The sequence below is a fragment of the Anguilla rostrata genome, chromosome 10 (genome assembly GCF_018555375.3).
Source record: "Anguilla rostrata isolate EN2019 chromosome 10, ASM1855537v3, whole genome shotgun sequence".
Lineage (NCBI taxonomy): Eukaryota > Metazoa > Chordata > Actinopteri > Anguilliformes > Anguillidae > Anguilla > Anguilla rostrata.
Genome location: NC_057942.1, coordinates 25,766,583 through 25,792,134, shown reverse-complemented (window position 1 = coordinate 25,792,134; position 25,552 = coordinate 25,766,583). Strand labels below are relative to the sequence as shown.

The 25,552-nt window shown below is 38.5% G+C and overlaps 1 protein-coding gene across 3 annotated transcripts in view; it reads right to left on the bottom strand.

The window, feature by feature from the left end:
• Positions 1-358: 358 nt before the first annotated feature.
• The window catches only part of LOC135233091 (acyl-CoA dehydrogenase family member 11-like), an 87,539-nt gene continuing 62,345 nt past the window's right edge, over positions 359-25,552 (bottom strand). For 2 of the 3 annotated variants that reach the window (XM_064296274.1, XM_064296273.1), the window contains exons 11-15: positions 20,338-20,430; positions 5,101-5,208; positions 4,731-4,902; positions 1,260-1,326; positions 359-1,000 (exon numbers count right to left, since the gene is read on the bottom strand). In XM_064296274.1, coding sequence (XP_064152344.1) covers positions 865-1,000; positions 1,260-1,326; positions 4,731-4,902; positions 5,101-5,208; positions 20,338-20,430 — 576 coding nt within the window. In that variant the 3' untranslated portion in view covers positions 359-864. The remainder of the gene's footprint in view (positions 1,001-1,259; positions 1,327-4,730; positions 4,903-5,100; positions 5,209-20,337; positions 20,431-25,552) is intronic. The other variant, XM_064296275.1, reaches the window with a different exon arrangement.

Sequence of the window (25,552 nt, the reverse complement as noted above, 5' to 3'; positions counted from 1 at the left end):
TAACATATGCACATTATAGGGTTACTCAAAGCCGGTTCCACTTCCCTCCCATTCTCCTGACAGGGCACAGCAAGGTAAAAGTTGGACTGGATTCGGATCCAAATTTTATGCTTTCTTCCTGGTGTTTCCTTCCCTTGCTTCAAGGGGGAATCCCCAAACTGCCAGGATGAAATCTGGCAGCCACACCAAGTGGTGTTTGGTTCTAATTTATGAAAATGGAGTGAACAATTATATTCCCCTGCTCCCTTTTTTTCCTCCCTCCCACCAAGGGTATAAATTGCAAGCTTCCAGCAAGGAGGTAATCTCACAATGCAATGCTCCACACGCGGAGAAGAGAGGATGAGTCAGTGCACAGCTGTCACAAGGTGATACTGGGTTTTATTTAACACAATGGAAAACAGATTGAAATTCTTAAAAATAGCCTGGGTTTTAAAGTTACAGTAATTACACATAAGCCAAACACTTCCATAATTGTTTCATTGCTGAACTCAAAATAATTTCAAGTGTCAAAAAAATATGAAGTTTACTAGGTCATCTTAAAAATCAGTGTTCGGAAAGAACACTGCCATTGTTCATGAATTTATTGATATGAGTTCATGAACGGTACATATATGTTCAAATAGGCAAAGAAATGTATAATGTAATATATTTTAAAATATAATTCAAGTTTAATATAAAACATTCACACAGCATTTGCCATTTTATTATTTTGTGATTCTGCCAAATCGTCTTGAGAAGAAAATAAGAAATGAGAAGAATGACTTCATGATCATTATCAGTCTTTAAATTTCAACTTTTGCAACAGACCCTGTGTGACTATCCGCTAGTCAGGAGTAATTATCTAGTAACTATCCATGTGATCAGTTATTCTCCTGCCATTGATTGACCATGGTGGGGGCTCACTTCATACACCAGCATTGCATCCTTGTCTGGTGTCTCAGGGTTGTACCAGCCATGGTCCTTGTTATTGACCACTGGACAAAGGTCCTGTTCACACCACCTGCAAAGGGATTCCATCTGATATTCTGACTTTTCCATGAGGCACATCATTACCAAGTTAAGTGTGGCATCATCAAGTTAAGCAAGTTGAGTCCTGAGTATCAAATAAGATATTCCACAAATGTCAGTTAAAATCTATAGACAATAAAATGGAAAAACAATCTTTCATTGATAGTGTCACTGAGAAAGGTTTGTCATAGCCCTGGACCAAAAACCTGAGCTGGGCTATTACAGATTAAATGGGGAGGGGAAGAGCGTACCGTGTAGCAGCATAGATGTCCGAGTCAGATGCCCCCTCCCAAGTGGCATTCTCTATCAAAAGTGCACCTTGAGACACAAATATAAAAGGGCGCAGTAAGTTGACGGAACTTCTTTCACACCAAATCAAATTCTCATCCCTTGTTAATTAACACAAACTACCAACTTAATTATTCTGTGCCTATTTAATCCTTGAAACAATTTAGGAAACATTTGGTAGCATTGCTTTGGAATACAGCTTGTTTAATTTGTGTGAGGTAAGATAGCAAATATTGTTTCTTGTAACTTTGTGTAATTTACGCTGAACAAAAATATAAATGCAACACTTTTATTTTTGCAGCCATTTTTGTGTTTAAATAATACCTCAAAGATTTGTTCTATGTGCACAAAGATCTTATTTCTCTCAAATTTTGCCCACAAATTTATTTATATAACTTTTAGCTAGCATTTCTCCTTTGTCAAGATAATCCATCTCCTTCACTGGTGTGGCATATCAAGATGCTGATTAAAACCCATGATCACTACACAGGTGTTCCTTATGATGGGGTCAATAAAAGGCCACCCTAAAATATTGAGTTTTTTGTTGTTCAACACCATATCACAGATGCCTCAAGAGTTAAGAGATCATGTAATTGGCGTGCTGACTGCAGGAACGTCCTGTAGAGCTGTTGCCAGAGTAATGGGTGTTCATTTCTCCACCATAAATCGCCTCCAGCGTCGTTTCAGAGTTTGAAAATTTGTCCAACAGGCCTCACAACCGCAGACCAGGTGCAACCACGCCAGCCCAGGACCACCACTTCTTCACCTGCGGGATCGTCTGAGGCCAGCCACACGTACAGCTGATGAAACAGTTGGTTTACACAACCGCAGAATTTCTGCACAAACTGTCAGAAATCGCCTCAGGGAAGCTCATCTGCATGCTCGATGTCCTCACCGGGGTCTTGATTTGTCTGCAGTTCGGCGTCACAATCGATGTGAGTGGACAAGAGCTCACCCTCGCTGGCCACTGGCACGCTGGAGAATGGTCCTCTTCACTGATGAATCATGGTTTCAGCTGTACAGGCCAGATGGCAGGCAGCGTGTATGGCATCGGGTGGGTGAGCGGTTTGCTGATGTCGACGTTGTGAATAGAGTGGCCCATGGTGTCGGTATGGGCAGGCATATCCTATGGGCAGAGAACTCAAGTGCATTTCATCCATGGCAATTTGAAGGCACAGAGATATCGCGATGAGATCCTGAGGCCCATTGCTGTGCCATTCGTCCACGGCCATCACCTCATGTTTCAGCACGACAATGCACGGCCCCATGTTGCAAGGATCTGTACACAATTCTTCAAAGTCCCAGTTCTTCCATGGCCTGCATACTCACCAGACACCCATTGCGCATGTTTGGGATGTTCTGGACCGGCGCATACAACAGCGTGTTCCAGTTCCCACCAATATCCAACAACTTCGTACAGCTATTGAAGAGGAACGGGTCAGTATTCCACAGGCTACAATCAACAATTTGATCAATTCAGTGTCAAGGAGATGTGTTGCGTTGCATGAGGCAAATGGTGGTCACACAAGATACTGACAGGTATTCTGTTCATTTCATGGTATCTTCTTTTTTGGGGAATCTGTGACTAACAAATGCATATCTGTATCCCCAATCACATTGAGTTGACTGATTTACGTTTATTACCTTTTAACTCAGTAAAATCTTCAAAATTGATAAGTGTTCCATTTATGTTTTTGTTCAGTGTAGATATGAATACTTTTAATGGCAGGCCTTTGTCATTTTGAATGAATGACTTAAAGATAGTGCTTTGTACGTGTGAGTAACATTTTTGTACGTTGAAAACGTGTTTTTCCTCAGATATCAAATAGATTGATCTGTTATTGTATAAATGTAACAAAATAGCAAGGTGTAAGAGCCAGGATCTGGTAAGGTTCAAACCCCAATCCTCCCTGGAAAAGGCTGTCACACTAACCACTTCAAGAAATAGTAGTTATTTCAAGTGTCACTGACTAGTAAGAACTGCCTAAATATGTCATTCCTAAAAATGTAATTTGTTGAATGAAACAGGTTCAATATTTTGACATGTTCATCTATTTCTGTTTAACATTATGCTTATTTACAACCCACTGACAGGGTGAACAGCTTTTTTTCACTTAAAAGCATGTGCATAAGCTGATGCAAACTGCATGTCATTTTGGCGTGCCGCAGAAATGTATATTATTTACAGGGGTGCCTTGAGCCTGAAAATGTTGGGAACTGCTGCTCTATTGGATCGAAATCTGGGAACTGTGCTGGCCACTGGAGAAAACTGAAATCACTCTCATGTTTGTGGAACCAGGTTGAGAAGATCTGTGGTTTCTGACATGGCACATTTTGGAATCGTGCTGGATGTACCAATGTGAAAAAGGGTAGACAACAGCAATGCTTAGGCATGATGTGGCATTCAAATGATGGTCAATTGATATTAAGGGGCCTCATGTTGTGCCAAGAAAACATTCCCCACACCATTACACCACCACTAACAGCCTGCACCGCTGACACAAGGCAGGATGGATTGACGGATTCATGCTGTTTACAGCAAATTCTGGCCCTATCATCTGCATGTCGCAGCAGAAATTGTGATTCGTCAGACCAGGCCATATTTTTCCAATCTTCAATTGTCCAGTTGTGCTGATCACAAGCCTACTATAGCCTCATCTCCCTGTTCTTGTCCTTAGCTGACAGAAATGGAACCTGGCATGGTCTTCAGCTATTGTAGCCCATCTGCTACAAGGTTTGCCATGTTGTGCATTCAGAGATGCCCTTCTGCACACACTGTTGTAAAACAGCTGTTCTTTGAGCCTTTGTGACTTTTCTGTTAGCTTTAACAAGTATGCCAATTCTCCTCTGACCTCTCTCATTAACAAGGTGTTTTCAGCTACAGAACTGCCAATCACTGGATGTTTTTTGTTTATTGCACCATTCTTTGTAAACTCTAGAGACTGTAGTGCATAAAAATCCCAGTTTCTGATATGCTGGAACCACCACTTCTGGCACCAACCATCATACCACTGTCAAAGTGGATTACATTAGGCAGTCTTGCCCATTCTAATGTTTGGTCAAATAAAAAAACTAAAGCTCTTCACCATGACCGCATGCTTTATATTTTGAGTTCCAGCCATGTGATTCCCTGTTTGGAGGATCAGGCAAATGCATTAATGAGCAGGCGTACCTAATAAAGTAGCCAAGTGGACATGTGTGTATACTGTATATAGTTTGTTGAGGATAAAATATGAAAATTGAATTGATTAAACTGGCCCTTATCCACAATTTACCCTTTTGAGTAAACTTACTCTCACCAACAATTACTAACAATGATACAATTCTCCATACTTGAATACAATACAACAATTAAATACAGTCAAACAATTAGAAAAATCTCCAAAAATAATTATATAACTGCATATTAGTGTATATAATGTCTGTAGCTGTACCCATGTAGATGCGTGCTAGGCTGCATGACAGGTCTCGAGCTGCCAGCTCCAGGTAACTGGTGGCCCCACGAGCTGCCACCTGTACAAATTGGCCCAGCTTGGAGAGGGCACAGTCCACAGCCATCACTGGTGAAGCCAGAGCCTGGTTTCCTGAGGCAGCTTCTAGCTTTATCTGAAAATCAGACAGATGATGCATCATTGTGCTTTGAGATGCAATTTCAAACCTTCCTCTTCTCACCTCTGCAGAACAGTAAAGATAGGAAATGCAGGACAGAATTTTTGTTATATTTGATAATCAGTCATTTCAAGCACAGTGATTACAAATTAGGACAGAATAATACGTAAAATATATTTAACTTCTTGTTCTCACCTTGACTTGAGAGTAAAATGCCTCCAGTACCTGACCATTGCTCTTGGCTAAACAGCGAAGCACATCCAGAGACAGGACATTTGTGGTCCCTTCCCAAATACTTAACACCTGAGAGGCAAAGACATATGAAATAGGGAAGACTTAGATGACAATCTTCACACACTGAAGATTCTGGATTGTTCTTCTAGTGGGGTTTACCTACATAGGGCCCAATCCTGAAAAACGTACTGGGCAATATACCATGATGACAATTATCGAATGCCATAACCATGATGCGGTGTGTTGCCTTTCCTTTCAGCTTTTTCTATTTAATTATACCTGGTGCGGTAGCAAACAACCACATTTCAGAGGCCATGTAAAATACTTCCATGTGATTAATAAAAATACATGACATGATCACATGGAAGCTGCACAACCTTGCTGCCCATTGGCTGTCTTATAACACCCAACAGATAACAGATATCTGAAGCGTGGCTGTGATTGATAATGATCTAATTGGCTTGTGGCTTGTGTAGGACGTGGTTTCCGCTGGTAAATTTATTTAGGTGCGTAATAGGATGTGCAGGGTCATTCGATGCTTGATTAATTACTTAATATGATAATTAGATACTTAATAGAAGTAGACATACTGTACTCACCAAAAATATTTATTTGAAATGAATATACATATATATGACATATATATCTATGAACAAACTATTGCTTAATGCTTAATAATACCATGGATTAATTATATTGGTTACTAATTATATATGTATTTCTGTTTTCTCAATTTCCTGTAATTGGATTACTATGCAGCACCCTTTAGTCTTAGGAGTTATTTATTTAACCTCTTTACTGCAGCATTATTCAGACAAATTCCCATAAGTCACACATACATCTCCACGCTGCCAGTGCAAGCGATTCATTTATTCATTTCCATTCAATTAAAAGGAACCATTCTATTCAACTAAACTCCAGCCTGTCTCATTCCTCAACTGTGTCATCTGACAGTGACTGCCTGCCTTTTGTCATCCCCCACAACGTGTCCAGTAAAACTTCACATCAGAGGTCCTAGACCTTGTTCAAAAGGTAATGCATGATATGATGACAAAGTCCATTACTGCATTCGATAATCATGGTTGTGGTATATCGCCCAGCCCTAATTTACACACTTACAAATATTATCAATCTGGGTCTTATGAAGGATATTCCATGACTCTGCAGTCAATCGCCCATCAGAATAAAGTGTGTTACGTATTCTTGTTCAATATTGTGCTGGTACATTCTAATGCTGTTTATTTTCGTAACCTTGTAAGGGAATTTACAGTTTATACTATAATGGCACATTGTTTGCCACGTTTTTTGTCCTTTATGTTTCAACAAGGTAACGCAAAGCTTTATGTGCATTCACAATTTTGGATATCCATGAAAATGAGGAGGAAACCCTTGAAATGTAGAAAGAAACACTCCTGGGTGCACAGCTGGCTTCTAAAGAGACAGAAGAAGGGCTGCTTTCACACAGTCCTCAATGAATTACACCACAAAAATCCAATGCATTGCAGGTATGAAGCAAGGAATCTATTTGCATGACCCCTCCTATTTGTGTAGTCCACTAGATATAAGGTCTAACCATCTAACAGAGCACTATCTATCTACTGAGCTATTAATTAGGTGTATATCTGCTGTATAAATCGAAAAGGCAGATAAACTGTCAGCTGCCAATCTTCATTGAAATAAGCTTTAGATTACATGTTCTTGCTGACCTAGGAACATGTTATCTAAATGGTTTAGACAAAGGTGGAAAGAGTAGGTAAGACTTACACCTGAATATAATAGTTGAAGCCACACACTGATTGATTAATGAACTCTCTTCCTCAATGTATCCCTCCCTCGGTATCTTACATTTTTTCTCATGTATGTCCTCTATCAATCCCCTCTGGCCTATCTATACTAAGTCTAACGCATTTATCCTGGTCGCTATCCTCTCTCAAAGTCCTCTATATACTCCACTTTCTGTCAATCTCTCCTCTATCCATTTAGCTCACTGCAGTATTCATAATTCAATTGGTTTTATTAGCAGTCTGTGATTTAACTGAGATAAGTGAAAGTGTAAAATGAACATTTTAAAAAGAAATTACTTGTGATAACCACACAAAAATCTAATTTGTTTATTCATAGATGTGCAGAGCAATCGTCAATGACAAAAAAAAAAAAAAAATCAGAACGATAGCACAAAAAAACAGTTCATTGAGAGGGGCATGCCACCTGACTCATAAGCTTTAACCTTTTCCATAACTATCTGGAAAATTCTTGTCACTTCATAGTTTCAGACTGCTTTCCTAACGGCTATTTTGCTTCCTGCGACTTGGGTTACAAGTGTGAATATGTTCGGATTGCTAGAAATGCTTGTAGGGACCACCCTTTCTCATATTAACCAGAAATACGCAAGACGAGACACTTCTACAATTTGTTAAATCTCCACTGGTGGTCGATACATGCCCCCTTAGTGGCTAATGCTAGTGCTGGGCGACTTCTGATATACTTGCCAGCACAGAAAAAAATTACGGAAGTACTGAAAAAAATAACTTCCAGAGGAAAACAAGCACACTTTTTCTGCATAACTAGGTACAGGTTGTTATCGACATTTCAACTATTTTTATATACGGTCACAAATATTTTTATATTTCAAATTCTGATCAAACGGAGTGCGCATCCGGGTACTTTATCCATGCTCCGCACTAGCGCACTTCAGTTTGGACTGACATACCAAAATGCTCACTATGCGCACTCGAAGCATGGAAGTATGCGGTTTGAGAGACAGAGGTCACCTTTGCGTCATTCTCTCCATTCCATTTCCTCTCACTGGACACACCACATCTTCTCCAGTCACGCTGTCGCGTGCAGCCCGCAATCCAGGAAGAGTTTGCGAGGCCTGCTACCGAGCAAAGTTATCTCGCGTATACCCTTGGCTACCTGCCGCGGGAGGAACGAGCCACTCCAGGAAAGCCACGCAAAATGGACGTATCGTGCAGAGAAAGTCCCACAAGGCAAGAGGCCTGTGACAAGGATCAAGCTGCATGTCTTGGAACTGAAGAAAAGGGTGCACACCCCATTTCCACATCCTAAGGATTTCGCACTGGAAACCAGAAAGCATTCACACAACAAAACCAATCCAAAGGACGCAAGTAAAGCTGTGACTCTGGACTTATAGTTTAACTAAGCAAATGTAATGCTTCTGACCGAATATGAATATTGATATTGCTCTACTCCTACACCTGTCTCATATAATTTATATTGGAAAACCAGATACTACCATCATACTGTCAATATGAAAAATATCATATGATATGATATTTTTGGTCATATCGCCCAGCCCTACTTTACGGTAACATGCGTGACTACTGAGATGGCTCTCGCTTGATAAATGATAGCTCAAATCAGCTACCTTGCTAGGTAGCAATCACATACTCCCAGCCCAGACTAGCTGTATTATTATTTTTTTTTTAAATGCCTAAATCAAGAAAAAATTATTAATAAAATAGATAAATATACATGGAAGAAAAATGCAAAAATAAATTACCACAGAAATAAATTAATTCATCCATATGATAATGAGGCGGCTGTCAATAAAAGTATGTCATGGTGTCAAGTTATTCCCAGGTGCCTCAGAAGTCTTACATAAAACAGAGAAAAACCTTGGCCCATATATGTATTTTAGGATCAAAGCATAATTTCTCTATGGACATTCTTCTCTTAAACGGCCCTGGATCCACTGAATTCTGACAACGCTTTCCAACTGATTTTTTTCTAACAGCAACCTTATGGCAAGCCCTTCAACATTTAATAACTTCGCTCATGTTTTGCAAACCAGGTGTGATCAATTTTAATAGAAATTATGGTAGTAATAAAAAATAAAAAAGTAAGATAATTACCATGAATTGGAAAGAGATGGCAAAACAGTCATCTTGTTACAGACATGTAACAATACATCTGTATTTATACTTAGCAGCTCCTTTTGCGCAGGGGCCGCAGGATTGAAAACCCTGTCAAAGACTACTAGAACAAAGACCTGATATCTACGACTGAATCAGATCAATCTGAGTCAGAATGATAATTGAAGATATCTATAAATGCATTCCAACTAGTCAGAATGATAACTGAAGATATCTCCAAAATAAGATTGTCTCCTTTTAAGATATCCGTAACTCCTTTGTAGATATCTTAAAAGGACTTTTTACTAGTAATAACTTAAATTCAGGATATCTCCAGTTTAGTTTTGACGAGTCGTAACTCCAGTTCAAGATCTACAATTAAGAAGTAATATCTTAGTTTCAGATATTTTTAATCATGATCAATTATATATATATATATATATATATATATATCTTTAATTTAAATTATCACTAGTCGGAACTAATGTGGAGATACCTTGAATTTGAATCATAATTTAAATGGAGATAACTGGAATTTAAGTTTTGGATAGTCAAAACGTTATTGCAGATATCTTTAATTGAAGGCTCCATACAATTTAATGGCATAAGTAACTTAAGTCTTACTAGTCAAAATGTAATTACAGATATCTTAAATTAGCATTTTGACTAGTTGTAAATTCATTACAGATATCTGTAATGTGAATTTGGTTATGCTAATAAATGTCAAAAAGGCGTAAGATAGCAAGCTAACACTGCTGCCAATGTTATTTACGGCACAACTAGTCTGCTGGCTTTTCAAGCTGGTCAAAGCTACAGTTAGCCAGCAAAGAAATTTAAATAAAGCCCTCAAATAACTTAAGGAAACTACTATTGAGAACAGCAACAATGACAAAAACAAAGATGTTTCCAGCAATATATACAATTGTACAAAGCAAACAAGCATATACTTTCTTACACTAACAGGTAACAGCAAACCACTTACAATTTGAATGGTAGCAGGAAATACAGCCCTATAATATGCGACAGGTCGCTAACCACTTAGCCGTTATCAATTTGCTCTTTAAAATTACACTGATCTTTTTTAGATTATAAAAAACAGGCGAAATTGAACAAACGTCCAAATATCATACATTTTGAAGGAATTTAAAAAATGCCATTAATTTCTCCCATAGGCAGTCGACCTTTTTTGATCTGGAAGTCCTGAAAATGTAATGAAATTGAAGGGAATGATGGCATGACTTCTGGGGCCCATTAGCTGATCAATACCAGAGTGAGTAGATCCACCGTACATGCCTTGCTTCAATAGTTGCTTTTTACTAGGTTTACATTTTTAGGGGAGATGTAAAATGCTAAATGTAACACACATATATATATATATATTTTTTTTAGGTGGTTGCATGTAAGTTTGAGCAACGTATTTCACATTAAACACAGATTTCAATAAATAAATTGCATAGTTTGGATATAGCATGCAAGCTTGCTTGGACTGCTAGCCAGTCAAAAGTGCAGATACACCCCAGGCAGTTTAAACCTACTGCAGTGTTTCATATGAGAGTTAAAAGTATAGAGAAACCGGAGTACGAGGCGTGTAAAAATCAAGGGGCATGTCAAAAGCAAAGGGGGTACGTCAAAAGCATGTTTTTATTGACCGAGTCACATACATTATCCAATCAAAAGCCTCCTCCAAAAACATAGATGTATCAAAACTGTTCTGGCTATGGGTTTTTTTTCCTTCTTTGTTGGTCCTGCAAGCAAGCAACATCTCAATGAGTAAATTATGCTCGAAAACAAAAGTTGTGGTATATATGTAAATTGTTACGTCCATTATTTGAAAATTGATCATCACTATGTGTTTTATTACCCACTGTAGCGGTGAAAACTATTAAAAGTGAGGCAAATAATTTCACATTAGCTGATTAATATGCGGTAGCCTAGGTAGCTAACAAGCATCAGCAGGTTTAATCAACATAAGAAAAATGGAACATGCCACTTAATATTGCTTAATTACTCCCATTTTTTTGCTTAATAAAAATGTCATAGCATCAAGGCCAGCTGCCATCCACAGAAGAATTCGGGTACAAGTGGCATGAAAGTAAATAGTGCAGCGAATCATGTTTTCCCCCCATTATGTTGATGTATTCTGTAATATATTAACCAGTTTGTTGTGACACTAATTGCAGTAGTCATTTAATCACTTTCCATGCAGTTTGAAAAGTGGGTCTAGCAGTTCTGTTGACTGTTTTCTAGCAGTTCAGTGACTGTTTTCAAACCATGTTGCCTGAAACTAACCATTGCATGTGTTCTATTCAGTAAAGTTCAGTCACTAACTAGATGCATTCATTTGCCAAGCTTTGGAGCCACCTCACTTGTATTAATGTGGTTGCATGTGTTTTAGTTTTAAAATGTATTTATTACATTAAGAAAGCTATTGATTTTTCATGATATGAAAGGTGTCGGATAAATTAGTCATGGACATTATCTCTCCCACAGCAGAATTCACATATTTTATCGAGCAAATAATTGATAAAAAGGTATTCCACAGACGGGCAATGAATTAAAATATTTGTATTGTTCAAGAATTTGTAATCCTACAGTTGAAGGGCTGAGGTATATATGGGTGTTTCACTGTACACCTTTTGTTATTAAATTGCACTTTTTCATCTTGCCCTTGTCCAAAGAACTGCTACAGAAACGCACAGCAGTCATACGGTGGTATACACTTATAGCTGGCCAACGCTGCAGCATTTTCAGGAATATGGGAGCATGCAGCTGAAATCCTCTCCAGAAAGCAATCTTCAAAAACCTCACAGCGATCTCATCTACGATCAGTAGGCAGTGTTGTGCTTCACTTTGGGGGCTTATTCCGTTCTTACAGCTCGTTTCCAGCCCAAACCACTGCAAAGACAGCGAACTTTAAAAAAAATTTTGTCAGTGAGATTTCGTTCTGACGTTTATGACGGCGATCGCGACCACAATATTTATTTTGCCTTTTAGTATAGTCATTTCCGTGGATAAAATCGCATTTATTATTATTATTTTCTTTTAAAAACATTTCATTCATATCCAGGGAGATAGCCAACTACTTGCAAATTAGAAGACGTGTAGCCATTTACTAATATGATCGCATTTCAGGCTGGAAAATGACCCATTAAACCAGAGAAATTGCCGAGTTGTCTTAGAATCTTTAAGAATGCAACAAGGCTGGCAGCATCGGCATAGCAACGGACGCTGCAACGAAACTTTAAGTACGTCACAATGGGTATAACAACTGTTTTAGAATGTCATTGCGTCACCCGGATCATTTTTGCAGCCCGGATCAAAATTGGTGTGACAGCGCCAAGGGACAGGCGTCAAAACAAGCTTCTTTGATTGGCCAAAAGGGTTCTCTGATCTCTGAACAGTGCCCACCCCTGGCTCTACAGGTGCACAAATCACTTTTGCTCCACATTTCACTGAGATATGTGGTGCAAAAGTGAGAGCGAGTGGAACTAGTCATTTCTGAGCAAAAAAACAGCATTTGAGACTTGTAGTGGCAGATTCAAGCAGTTGTAGTTATTGACTTGTGTTTGTGCTAGAAAAATATCCAAGAAAAAAAAATGTATTTGTTAGAAAATATTCTACAGGTGTGCAACTCTCATTGCATGAATTCACATATTGATTTGCGGATATGCAAATTTTGTCCATGACTTCACATTTTTTGATACGGGTGTGTGAATGTGCTTTGCACCATATTCACTACAGCAACTGTTTCAAAAATGTGAGCGTATAAGTTTCTTAATTTGTGATTCGTAGAATAGGATTTGTGCACCTGCAATGAAGAATTTGAGAAGGTGTAACTGTTGTGTTGTGTGTGTGGGAGAGAAAAAAAATTTAAAGTTACATTTAGTTACATTTTTTGATACGGGTGTGTGCATTAAAGCATTTTTCTCTGTGACTACAAATTCCACTGTCGCAAGTGCTCAGTTGTTTTGCTCCAATAATACCTTCATAGAATTTGACCACCTCAGGCGCATTACGGCTGAAGCTCACCTCTCTCCAACCAGCGGTGAAAAAACTGGCGGGGAACCACCAAGCACAGGGCTCACATTAGTATTTCACCCATCCTCTTACTGTTGCTCTTACTGTTTGCCCTTTCTGTTGTGAAACACGTTTGACTGGTCTATATCATATTTCTGTGTCATTGTCCGTAGCGGTAGGCTAATTCATAGGCATATTTATGAGGAAAATAATTGCTGGGCTATAGGCTGCTGCTGTTGTAGCCAAAACATTTTTCCTGTACAATCGCCTAGGCTTGTTTGGTCCATGAAAAACACCGCATATGCCTCAAAATAAAAAGAACATGCCAAATTGTTATGAGAGGTAGGCTACAAGGTGAACAGAGAAACAAAAGGTAGGAACAAGGATAAACAATGAAGAGTTATTTAATAAACTATAATAAAATAAGCACGATTACAATGAGTAACAAGAAGCACAAGAGATCACAGCCAGCAAATGTAAGGCAGTGAATACGAAAGATTAGAAAAGACATAAGTCATTTGCTTCCCTCTGGTGGCAGCCAAGGGTATGACACATAGCTAAAATGTAGTTCTTGTCTGAAAATTAACCAGCATAGGTAGGGGCTTGTTTGATTAAAAGAAAAAATAACATAATATCACGAACATCAACAAATAATAACCTACATTTGGGGCTGATAATTCAATTTTTGTTGGGGGGGGGGGGGCAGTATGGGACTTGAACATACAATAGGGGGGGTTGGTCTACAAAAGGCTGAGAACCCCTGCTCTAAAATGACTGGGCGAGAGGGTTGCATTTTTAACATTGTACTTAATTTGGCTCTAAAGCATTTGATCTTTATTTCCCTCTGGTTCTGGGAAGTAGAGTATAAAAATATTAATCATCACAAATCATATTAATCACACGACCATGCTACTGAATTTTTACTTCCATAGCATGATGTGGCTAAACAGCGCTGATTAGCCAAGTCAGGTAAATTGGACACATAGCATAAAAACACAGCATATGGAGCTAGTGGTTAGCAATGAACATAACAGATGAGAATTTGTATCTTTAAAAGAATAAAAAATATTTTCTCCGAACAAATGTGCTGTCCCTTCTTTGTTTGTCTGACACCTATTATATACTAAATCAACTTCCATTTTTACGCCGATGATACTGAGGTTTATATCGAAACCAAACCTGACCCCTTCACTGCCCTAATCAAGCTTAATACCTGCTTGGAGGAAATAAGAGCATGGATGTCCATAAACTTTCTCCAGCTGAACGGAAGCAAGACCGAAGCCCTACTGGCACACCACATCAACTAAAACACAATCCCATAATCACCCCCACCATTGATGGCCATGTCATTTCTCCATCCAGCTCTGTCACAAACCTTGGTGTTGTTTTCGACCCCTCACTTACATTCAACACACATATCAAATCGGTCTGTAAAAAGTCCTTCTTTCATCTCAAGAACATAGCTAGCTTGCATCCGATTCTTCCCTGCCCCGACCTTCATAAACTCATCCATGCTCTTATTTCCTCAAGAATTGACTACTGTAATGCAGTGGGCTTCCTGCAAGGTCAGTCCAGAGGCTACAGGTTGTCCAGAACAGTGCAGCCAGAGTTTTCACCAGAAACAGGAAATTTGAGCATATCACTCCTGTCCTGGCTGCGCTCCACTGGCTTCCGGTCAGCTTCAGGATTGACTTCAAGATACTGCTGCTGGTTTTTAACGCATTGCATGGCGATGACCCCTCCTGCCTTTCTGAACTCCTGTCTCCCTTGGAATCCCACCGCTTACTGAGGTCCAACAGTCATAGCCTCTTAGCAGTTCCCATAACTCGGCTTCGTACTGTGGGTGATCGAGCTTTTTGCTCCATGGCACCACGCCTTTGGAACAGTCTGCCCAATCGCCTACGTTTGGCACAGTCAGTCTCGGCATTCAAAGCCAGGCTTAAAACCCATTTTTATCAGTGTACCTATCCCTGTTTATCCATTCCATGATACAGATAAAATGTATGTGATTTTATATTAATGCACTGTTTTACTATCATCCAGTGATTTTACATTTCTTATTTTATTTTTTTACTGTTTTATTGTTGCCTTCTGTGAAGCACTTTGAGATCATCTCTGTATGATGGAAAGCGCTATATAAATAAACTGTATTATTATTATTACTAATGACTGTAAAGCTGTCTGTGAAGCTAGCGCAGATCCAACAGGGAGTCGCAGGCTTTCTGGGACTTAACCACAGGAAAAGCCCAATCCATAACTAGCTGAATGAAAATCAGTGGAATGTCAGAGATTTCAAAGACTTTCTACAAAAGAGCAGTGTCAGTTCCAGTTAGCCAACCACCGAGGCTAAATATTGCCATGTAGAAAGTACACATGCATGTACTTTATACTGTAGTGAGACTGTGTAGTTAGTTAGCCTCAGCTACGGACTGTAATGTCTCTAGTTAGCCACAGAAGGGCTAGGTAATGTAACCATGTTCATATAACTTGGTTGACTAGTTGCCGGAAGTCCACTCATTCTTTTCAGCTGAGTGACGTCCAGCAACCCCCTAGCAACTGGGCAATGCCCCAACGTTTTGCGAGCATTGCCCATCAACAGCCAATCAGAGATTCTGGCTTTCTATTTCTCCAACCGATATGATACCATTTTGTGAATTATTGTTCTTCAGTGAAGAAAAATGGAGGAACAACTTATCATGATGGTACAATCACACTTTGTGTTATAAAACATTTTTTAAAAAGAGTACAGGGACAAGCGTCTAAAACAAATTATGTTTGGACAGCAATTTTAACTTGCTTGCTAGCTAGCTAGGGAGAGAGATGAAGAGATCGTCAGCTAGGCAGCTAACCAGCCCCTTCTATGCAGATGACCTGGTTCTGCTGTCCCTCACTGAACAGGGGTTACAGCAAAGCCTAGATCTGCTAGAACAGTACAGCCAGACCTGGGCCCTGGCAGTAAACCTGAATAAAACTAAAATTATGACATTCCAAAAAAGATCCAGATCTCAGGGAACTAAACACAAATTCATGTGAGGAACATATTATATTGAACATTCTTTCTAAAATTATTTAGGGGCATTTCAACATTGCAATAAATTAACAATAAAAGAACAAATTTCTTTAGAAACTCCAATTAGAATTTGGCTTAAAATCATTGAAGCTATAATTGAACCAATTGCTCTTTATAGCAGTGTGGTGTTGGGTCCACTCATCAATCAAGAATTTGGCAACTACTACAAACACATACTACAAACACACAGCATACACATGTATAAGCCCACACAAGCATACACACACAACACACACACACACCTAACATCCCATGGTAATTTTGGTTTTAGGATTATTATTATTATTATTATTATTATTATTATGATCTATCATCCATATCGTACATAGTTTTCTTATGCAACCTGCTTTGGCAACAAAAATGCCTGTATTTGTCATGCCAATAAAGCGGTTTGAATTTTTAAATTTGATATGGAGAGATCACTAGCTAGACAGCTAACTAGTGAGAGAGAGATTTATGGCGAGATAACAGTAAAAATAATATTTATCAGTGTCCTGATATAACTATAAAAATGAAAGGAGAGGATGTGTGTCTATATGGCAAATCTATGATTATGCTGTTATTTCTCTTCAATAATATGTTGCTGCATGAGACCACTAAGAGGATACAACGGGAAGCTCCTGCCCCTCCCTCAGCCTAGTACACTTGAGCAATCCATCAACCGAGTTGCTCGTTGTGTGAACGCAGGGTAACACGTATGTTCGTGATTTACAGTAGTGAAGTATAAAAAGGCTTGTAATCTGGGCTTCTGAGTCAGTCTAATCCTCCATGTATTGGAAACTCTGGTTTGCAAAAAAAAAAAAAATGCAAAAAACTATTCCTCAAGATCTGCCTAGTCTGACATTGGACACGCTTGCAACAATACATAGTCTACTAATTTGCCAAAATGGCTCCAACGTCTACTGTAAAGCAAAACTGATAAAATGATTGGATTTGTTCAACTCAAACTTCATCTTCATAAATATACTTAACTCATATTTAACTATAATTTAACATCAATGAAAAATAGGTTAGCCTATTTTATGTATTCCAAGTTGACTGTCTCTTTGAACGGTCAGGAAGATTCCAGAAATTGATGCAATGACTTTTTAGAGGCTTCTGATTGGCTAATTGTCATAATTAGGAGTTAATTGGGAGTTAATTGGCACCTGTAGCTGTATTTAAGGGCCTACTGTACCTTTAAGTCACTGCCTCTGCCCTTGATACCATGGGAGAATCCAAGCAACTCAGCCAAGACCTCAGAAAAAAAAATTGTGGACCTCCACAAGTCCAGTTCCTCCTTAGAAGAAATTTCAAAACAAATGAAGGTACCACAAGAATCTGTACAAACAATTGTATGCAAATATAAAAATCTTGGGGCCACACAGTCACTGCATCATTCAGGAAGGAGGCACAAATTAACTCCCAGGGCTGAACAAACTTGAACAAACTGGTCAGAAAGGTTCAACTGAACCCCAAGACAACAACAAAGGAACTGGTGAAGGAGTTGGGGGCATCAGGTACCAAAGTATCTACATGCACCATTAAGAGAATCCTACATCACCATGGCCTGAAAGGCTGTTGCGCAAGGAAGAACCCCTACTCCAAAACTGGCATTAAAAAGCCAGAATGAGGTTTGCAAGTGATCACCAGGACAAAGACCTAGCCTTTTGGAGGAGTGTTCTCTGGTCAGATTAAATAATAATTCAACTGTTTCGTCATAATGTTCAGTGCTATGTAAGTAGGAAAAAAAGTGAGGCTTTTAATCCGAAGAACACCATCCCAACTGTGAAGCATGGGGGTGGCAGCATCATGTTGTGGGGGAGTTTTGCTGGAAAAGGGACTGACGAAGGATGATTATCAAGAAATATTGAAGCAACACCTCAAGACATCAGAAAGAAAGTTAAAACTTGGTCGCAACTGGGTCTTCCAGGAAGACAATGATCCTAAGCATACCTCCAAAGTTGTAACAAAATGGCTTAATGACAACAAAGTGGAAGTATTGGAGTGGCCATCACAAAGCCTGACCTGAATCCCATAGAAAATTTGTGGACTGAACTGAAAAGGCGTGTCCGAGCAAGGAGCCCCACAAACCTGACTAAGTCACACCAGCTCTGTCAGGAGGGCAAAAATTTCAGCAAAGTATTGTGAGAAGCTTGTGGAAGGCTACTCCAAGTGTTTGCTTCAAGTTAAGCAATTAAAAGGTAATGCCACCAAATACTTAAAAGGTGTATGTAAACTTTTAACCCACTGAAAATCTGATATAGTACATAAAAGCTGAAATAAACTTTTAGCCTCAACTGTAGCCAGAGGTTTAAGACTGGCTAACATGGTAGTCCCGGTTATTTATTATTTCACATGGATGTTTTGACAATTTGTTCCATTTAGCTGCATAGGTTGACCCTGTAGTGTTCAGCAATTTGGAGGAAGTGGCTCTTCACCTGAATGTTTCACTCCAAAATCAGACTACATTGGACTCACATATTACACATAGAAGCTGTGGTGAGTTATTTATTTTCTGGTTTGTCTGTCCATGGCATTGAAACTCTTTTAGGGGTTTGTGAGAACAGTTCACCATAGGATGGCAAAGTATGGCATAAGGTTAGTCTGAGATCTTACGGCAACAAGCCTCCTATCAATTAAAGTTTGCCTAGATGTACGAGTCCATCTTAACTGGATTTAGGATACTGGATCATATATCTTATCTAGGAACTACGCACTATCTCTCTCCGAGCATGCCTGCGCTGACCTCCTACTCCCCGCCTTTCGGCTTGATAGCTTGAATGCAAAGACCACGCCCTTCATTATCATATGGAGGGAGAAATACAGAAATAAATATGAAAAAAAATATATACAGAAATAAACTAATCAAGAAATAAATACGAAAATAAATATATACAGAAATTAATGAATCAAAAAACAAATATGGAAATAAATATATATACAGAAATGAATAAATAAATAAATCCAGAAATAACCATTTACTGTACGCCAGATTTTACCAATTCATTTGTTTCTGCGTACATTCATTTATTTTTACATTTTTCTTGCATTTATATTTATTTATTCATTTATTTTTATAATTTTGTCATTTTTGGTCTCCCATACATAGCAGCTTGAAGCTTGATCAGTGTTTGTTTAGTGTTTGATCATTACAATAGAGTACATTACTAGCAGATTACAATGAGAAAACAAGTGCATAAATCGGGGTTAACAGCAACAAAAACCCTACAGGTGGGAGGCAAATGCCGAGACCACAAAGCCGAGCATGCTTAAATTGTATTACTAAACAAATTTTATGAAACAGGTGTGTTCCCATGTGTTTGTATGTATTTCTTTAGAGTTAGTTTTTATACATGCAGCCTACATTGTGAGGTAATTGTAGAAGGAGCATCAACGTTTGATTGCAACAACTGACTAGGCTAGATTAAGGCTGACTGTTACCATCAAAAACTGACAAAAAATCATGGAAAGCACTAAAAACGTGTAAAGTCACGGAACTGCCAAAAAATAAAAGACAAAAATCCATGACAAACTTCCCTGACAAGCATCTACGTATAGAAATAACCTTACATTACAGGTGCATCTGATCAATTCAACAATTGCCACCGCAGTTGGAATACCACAGTCCATGCATTTTATTGAGTAATGTCTGTAGTGCTGGATACACTCTCATGGTGTACCATCAGATACATCAATTTTCCCACATCCGATGAAGACATTTAAAGCACTAAACAGGAGTTTTCTGAAACTCATTTAAGCTATGCTTCATATGCATAACACGATTACTAGGCAGTCCCATTCACTGATTGCATAATTAGCTGTAGTCACAGTAAATAAGACATAAATTTTACTAGCTAATAGAAAATAGCAGCCTATTAATATAAATGAGAAGTCTCACCCTCTAGTGAGTTGGGTGGCACGCTCATGAACAAGAGTCCACACTTTCACAAATTAGTAGCCTACTGATCCACATTTAACTTGATCAGTTAAAACATTACTTGTTTTTTTACCTCTCTTTATGTAATCTTTTGCAATATAGCACAATGTGAATAAGGGACTTTTATTCTTCATAGCATGCATTGCTAGTTCTGACATGCGGCTTTAGAGTGTAAATAATTCCTCTAAACATAAAAAGCGGAAATTAGCAGCTTGCCAAAATTCTGGGACTGGAAATGCAGTTGGAACAAAAACCAGCAGTGGTACCAACAGTGGTACGCCAGGATTGAGTTTGAGAACCACTGCTTTAGAGCCCACCTGTGCATCCCGTAACATTCTGGGTAAGCCTGTGTCCTCCATGTACCCCTGGCCCCCAAAACACTCCAGGCCCTCAGAAACAACAGCAACAGCCTAGAAGACAATAGTACAAAGATGGTGGGATCTCATATTATTGCATGGTATTTATCATTAGATTACATTCATGCTTCCACTTAAAAAGTTAAGTGGGGTTATGTCCACTTAAAAACAATTAATTGGGATTATGTGTTGGTGATCTGTGCTTCTCTCTCCCTCAATTATATAAATATGTTATTAAAACCACATGAAAGTATTTAGTTATTTAAATATTTTTTTTAAATCCATCAACTCGTAGGACGCCATTGTTATTACCATGGCAATGCACTCTGGGTAGTGACGTAAAATGGTTACGCAGGTGTTGGTTCATTGCTATTGTCCATAGAGCAGCATTGAAAATGTATTCTGTTCAGCCTTTTCAAATCAAGCTAGAACGGGACATTACTCAGGAGGAAAGCACAGAGAACAGCCCTTAAAACGATGAAGATCGGAGGAGATGAGAGTAGGGTATAAGACTAAAGATCATGTCTGTGCAGCAAATGCTCGCCTAGGCCAACAGAGATGGAAAGGTTTCCTGTTGTAAAGAGCTGCACTTTCTATCAGCAGCTGTTCAAAGTCACTTTACCATATTGGTCAAGCTATTGTTTTTGGTGAAACTGAAACGTGTCATCATCCCCATTAATTTAATTGACGTAACATTGTATATATACAAACAACGTGTAATAATGTTATGATATAAGCTTAAACTGGTGATAATACCTCCTTTAAAAGCATAATACTTTGCAATAATACATGCTGGAAACCCAAGATGTTTATTGAATCCACCCTATTCCCATATATCACTTCACGCACAAATTCTGTGGCATTATATTGATTTTTTTCACCATTAATAACCGCAACTGCTGGACAAAACAAATGAGCTAACCTCCAGTGCAACTGCTAGAGCCATTTCTCTTGAAGTAGAATATTTTTGTGTTTGACTAATTCGTTTTTTATATATACATAACTAATCATGTTTTTTGAAATCATTAATTGTTTATACATAATCCTGTTTATTTAACCATCATTATTCACCTTAACATCAACACATTTTGGAATGATAACCCCACCTAACTTAAACCATGGTAATTGCAATTAACCTTACCTTCAGTCATACTCACCTTAAATGGATTATGGATGCATTACCTTTAAATGGAAACCTGCCTTGAAGGAATTCAATGTGATACAACCAGGGGTAACCATACAATTTTTTAACCACACCACATTTATCATTGCATTTAGAATTCAACACTCGTAAATAGAATTTTCATTGTTTATTAATGCTTTGGAACCGCTGAAAGTGTTTGAGTACTGAACGCCTATAATAAACATTTTGAGTTTTATTTTTGAGTGGACCTTTAGTTTGTTTGTATTGGAGGTGCGTTGAAGATCTACCCCATTGTCCACGGCTAATGGTTTCATGGCGCATGGAAAGCGGCAACATGGCATCTACCAAAAGTATACTGCGCGTCAAAAAAATAAATACCTCCGTAGGTTAAAATTCCCATTAAAGACAGGGCTTCAAAAAAAAAAAAACAGGGCTTTTGTGTGGATTTTACAACATATTTCCATAGTTGAGGGCATTCAAAACAAGTTAAAGGGGAATTACACTTTAAAACCCATATGGGCTTATTTTATTTCTAATTTTCTTCTGATGAATGTATCGACCTTCATTTTTTGTGTTTGAAAGTGCAATTCCCCTTTAAGCCATACAAGTCTTCAGAGGCAAGATTCAGCTGCTGATTGCCGGATTGGTTCACCTCCCTCTGGCCCTACATAACCCTGCAGCAGCTGAAGAAGAAAGATGCGTTGCTGAGCAGTTTTGTGGATGGACCCTGCATGATGATATAGACTTTTGCAGCTTTGTTTGATGAATGCTTTATGTATGGTGTTTGGACAGATAATGTTCTTTTTTCTTTTAAGTGCATGTATTAGTTAGGTTTAAGTTCAGATTATGAAAACTGCTGAAGACTCACCATTTTTTTTATTTTATTTTTTTTATCAGGAGAAAGATGATTATTTCTATTAGATCAGGGTTAGTAGTCTTCTGTACGCCCTGCTTTCGCCTAACCTGTGTCTGGTCCAACACCAACAACTCTTTGTATATACAGTGGCCCCAAAAAGTATTTGGACACTGAAGCCATGCTTAGAAATTTATGAATTTTATTGAATTACATAACAAAATGTCAAACCAAATAACATTTATGTTAAAGATAGATGCCTTAAGCACACTTTTCAAGCAAAACATTTCACAAAAAGATGTTGGTTGGCTTTAAAACAATAAAACAATAGATATACTGCTGAAAATGAAGACAAAAAAGTATTTGGACACTCAATAATGCCTTCAATAAAGATCAAGTGTTTTAGTATTTAGTTTGCCACCCTTTACTTCGCAAAACTTCTTGACAACGTCTGGGCATGGAATCAATTAGTTTCATGAACAGCTGTGGTGAAAGTTTCCTCCACGTTTCAGCCAGCAAAGCTTTCAATTCATCCACACGAGTGCATCGACGGCCTGACATTTTCTTCTCCATTGCACCCCATAGATGCTCTATAGGGTTTAGGTCAGGGCTCTGGGACGGCCATTCTAAGACTGAAATTTTCTTTTTGGCAAAGTATTCGTTCAACAGGCGTTATCCTGCTGAAAGAGCCACTTCTGTCGTTTGAATAATTTCTTTGCTGATTTCTGTAAGTTTGCATCCAAAATGCATCTGTATAGTTCAGAGTTCATGATTCCATCAATGCACACAAGCTCACTGTAAGAAAAACAGCCCCAGACTTTCACATTTCCACCTCCATGCTTTACAGTACCTTTAGTGCAGTCCGGTTGGAATTCTTCTCCTGGCTTTCTCCACACAAATGCTCTGCCATCAGATCCATGGAGGTTAAATTTGGACTCATCAGAAAATAAGACAGTTCTCCAAAAGCTGCCGTCTTTGTGCGCATGTTCTTTTGCTAATTTTACCCTGGCTTTCCTGTTCTTTAGGCTAATGAATGGTTTTCGCCGCATTACTCGCCCTCTGTACCCATGCTCATTGATCCTGTTTCGAATGGTCTGTGAACTGAGTTGTATCTGGTAATTCTTGTTGATGTCTGAGGCAATCCTTGCTGCTGTTTCTCGCCTGTTTTTCTTGATGCTACCAACAATTATCCTGTCCAGTTTGCTGGTGGTCTTTCTGGGTCTGCTTCTGCGCTTTCTGTTCTCATTCACAAGTCCTTCATCTTTGAATTTTTTTTACAATATATCCAACTGTGGAAGATGGGAGATTAAGTTTTTTGCTGATCTGTCGAATAGAGTTGCCTTCTTTGTGCCAACAAATGATGCTAGACCTTTTCTCAGAACTTACTTCACTTTTCTTAGCCATTTTTGCAATTACTTTCAAACAATTGCTTGCTCCAAGATCATTTATAGTGGGTAAATGAGTCAATTATCCTTAATTTCACACAGGTGCTCCAACCACAGGTGTAGTTCATCATCAAATTAACCATGGACATGTTCCACTAAGTTTCACAATCAGTATAGGTTTGAGTGTCCAAATACTTTTTTGTCCTAATTTGGAACAGTATATCTATTGTTTTATAATTTAAAACCTAACAAACATCTTTTTGTGAAATGTTTTGCTTGAAAGGTGTGCTTAAGGTATCTGTCTTTAACATAAATGCCACTTGGTTTAAAATTTTGTTATTTAATTCAATGAAATCCATACATTTTTAAGCATGGCTTAAGTGTCCAAATACTTTTTGGGGCCACTGTATCTTATGGTTTTTTGGTATTGTTATTTTTGTCTGTTTCTAATAAATGCGTTTATGTTACTTTGGGAAGTTTCTTTTGGACTTTGCTTTGTTTTGGGCACAAGTGACTTTGTTGCATCCAAATTTTTGTTCTCCATGTTATTGTATTGTGGGCGGACTTGGGATGCAACAATTCTGAGAGTAGAATGACATGGTATAATTTTAGAAAAATGTATCTTGTTTAATTATTCAGTGAGCAGCATTTTCATTGCTGTATTGACATATCTTAGGGCTATTGTTGGGTTTATCTTGTTGCTATGACGGAATACAAATTTTTGGTTGTGAAAGAATATTTTTATGAATGCCCAGATAGACACTACTGTCCAGTGTGTCATGTGCGGGGGTGTAGTTGCAGATGAGACTGCAGAGAGGGGGTGCTTGCTATATGGAAGACCTGCGCGACAATGGTGTCGCTTCGAAACTCCGTATTCGGCATAGTTGTCACGTATCATCTACTAATAAAGCTAGAACACAGAGTTTGTTTTTAACTCATAGTTCGGTTACAGGAGCAATGAATGTCTGAGTTGAGCAATCTAGGCACGCTGATGTGCCGACCACTAGGGGGATTGCACATAGGGGTTAACCTGAGATGTGCCAATGAGTAAATCTGTAAGGCCACATGGCAAAAATACATCTTTGATGCACTGTGTAATGCCATTATTTATCTTCAAAAATGTGTAGCTGCACAAGACCACTAAGAGAACACAACAGGAAGCTCTTTCCCCTCCGTCAGCCTACCCTTGAGCAACTCAACCAAATCACTCACTGTGTGAATGCAGGGTTAAACTCTTCACATATTGATGCAAAAAAAACCCTGTCTGTGTTCAGTTTAACTTTTTTACTTACTTGCACCAGTGCTCCCAAACTCAAAAAGTTAGGGGCACCAGCAATTTCATAATTAACAGTGGACAGCAGTTGTATGTCTGTTGGTAATAAAAGTTAGAAAAGTTGTGAATGAATAGTAGCACATGGGATCTTTGTCCATGTACACTTGGAATTAAGTTAATATACTGTCTAGTTTGGTTAATGAGCAGTAGGCTTCTGAATATCTTCTTCAAGGCCCATAATGGGGTACTGAATATACCATTTATATATACCCTCTTTCAGATATCGTAGAGTTGGACTAAGGCCATTATGTGTTTTGGTTAAGTGGCAAAATTAATTTGAATAGTGTATTCCAAGTCCATGATGAGTTATAGAACATGGTTTATAAAAATAATTTTAAATTAATGAAAGGGTTCACAAATCAGGAAAAGCTTGCAAAAAGATTTACTTGGGATCCACTTCATCCAGATGATTGAGATTATTGTCACCAATGAACCTTGAAACCTGCTGTGTACTTAATAAC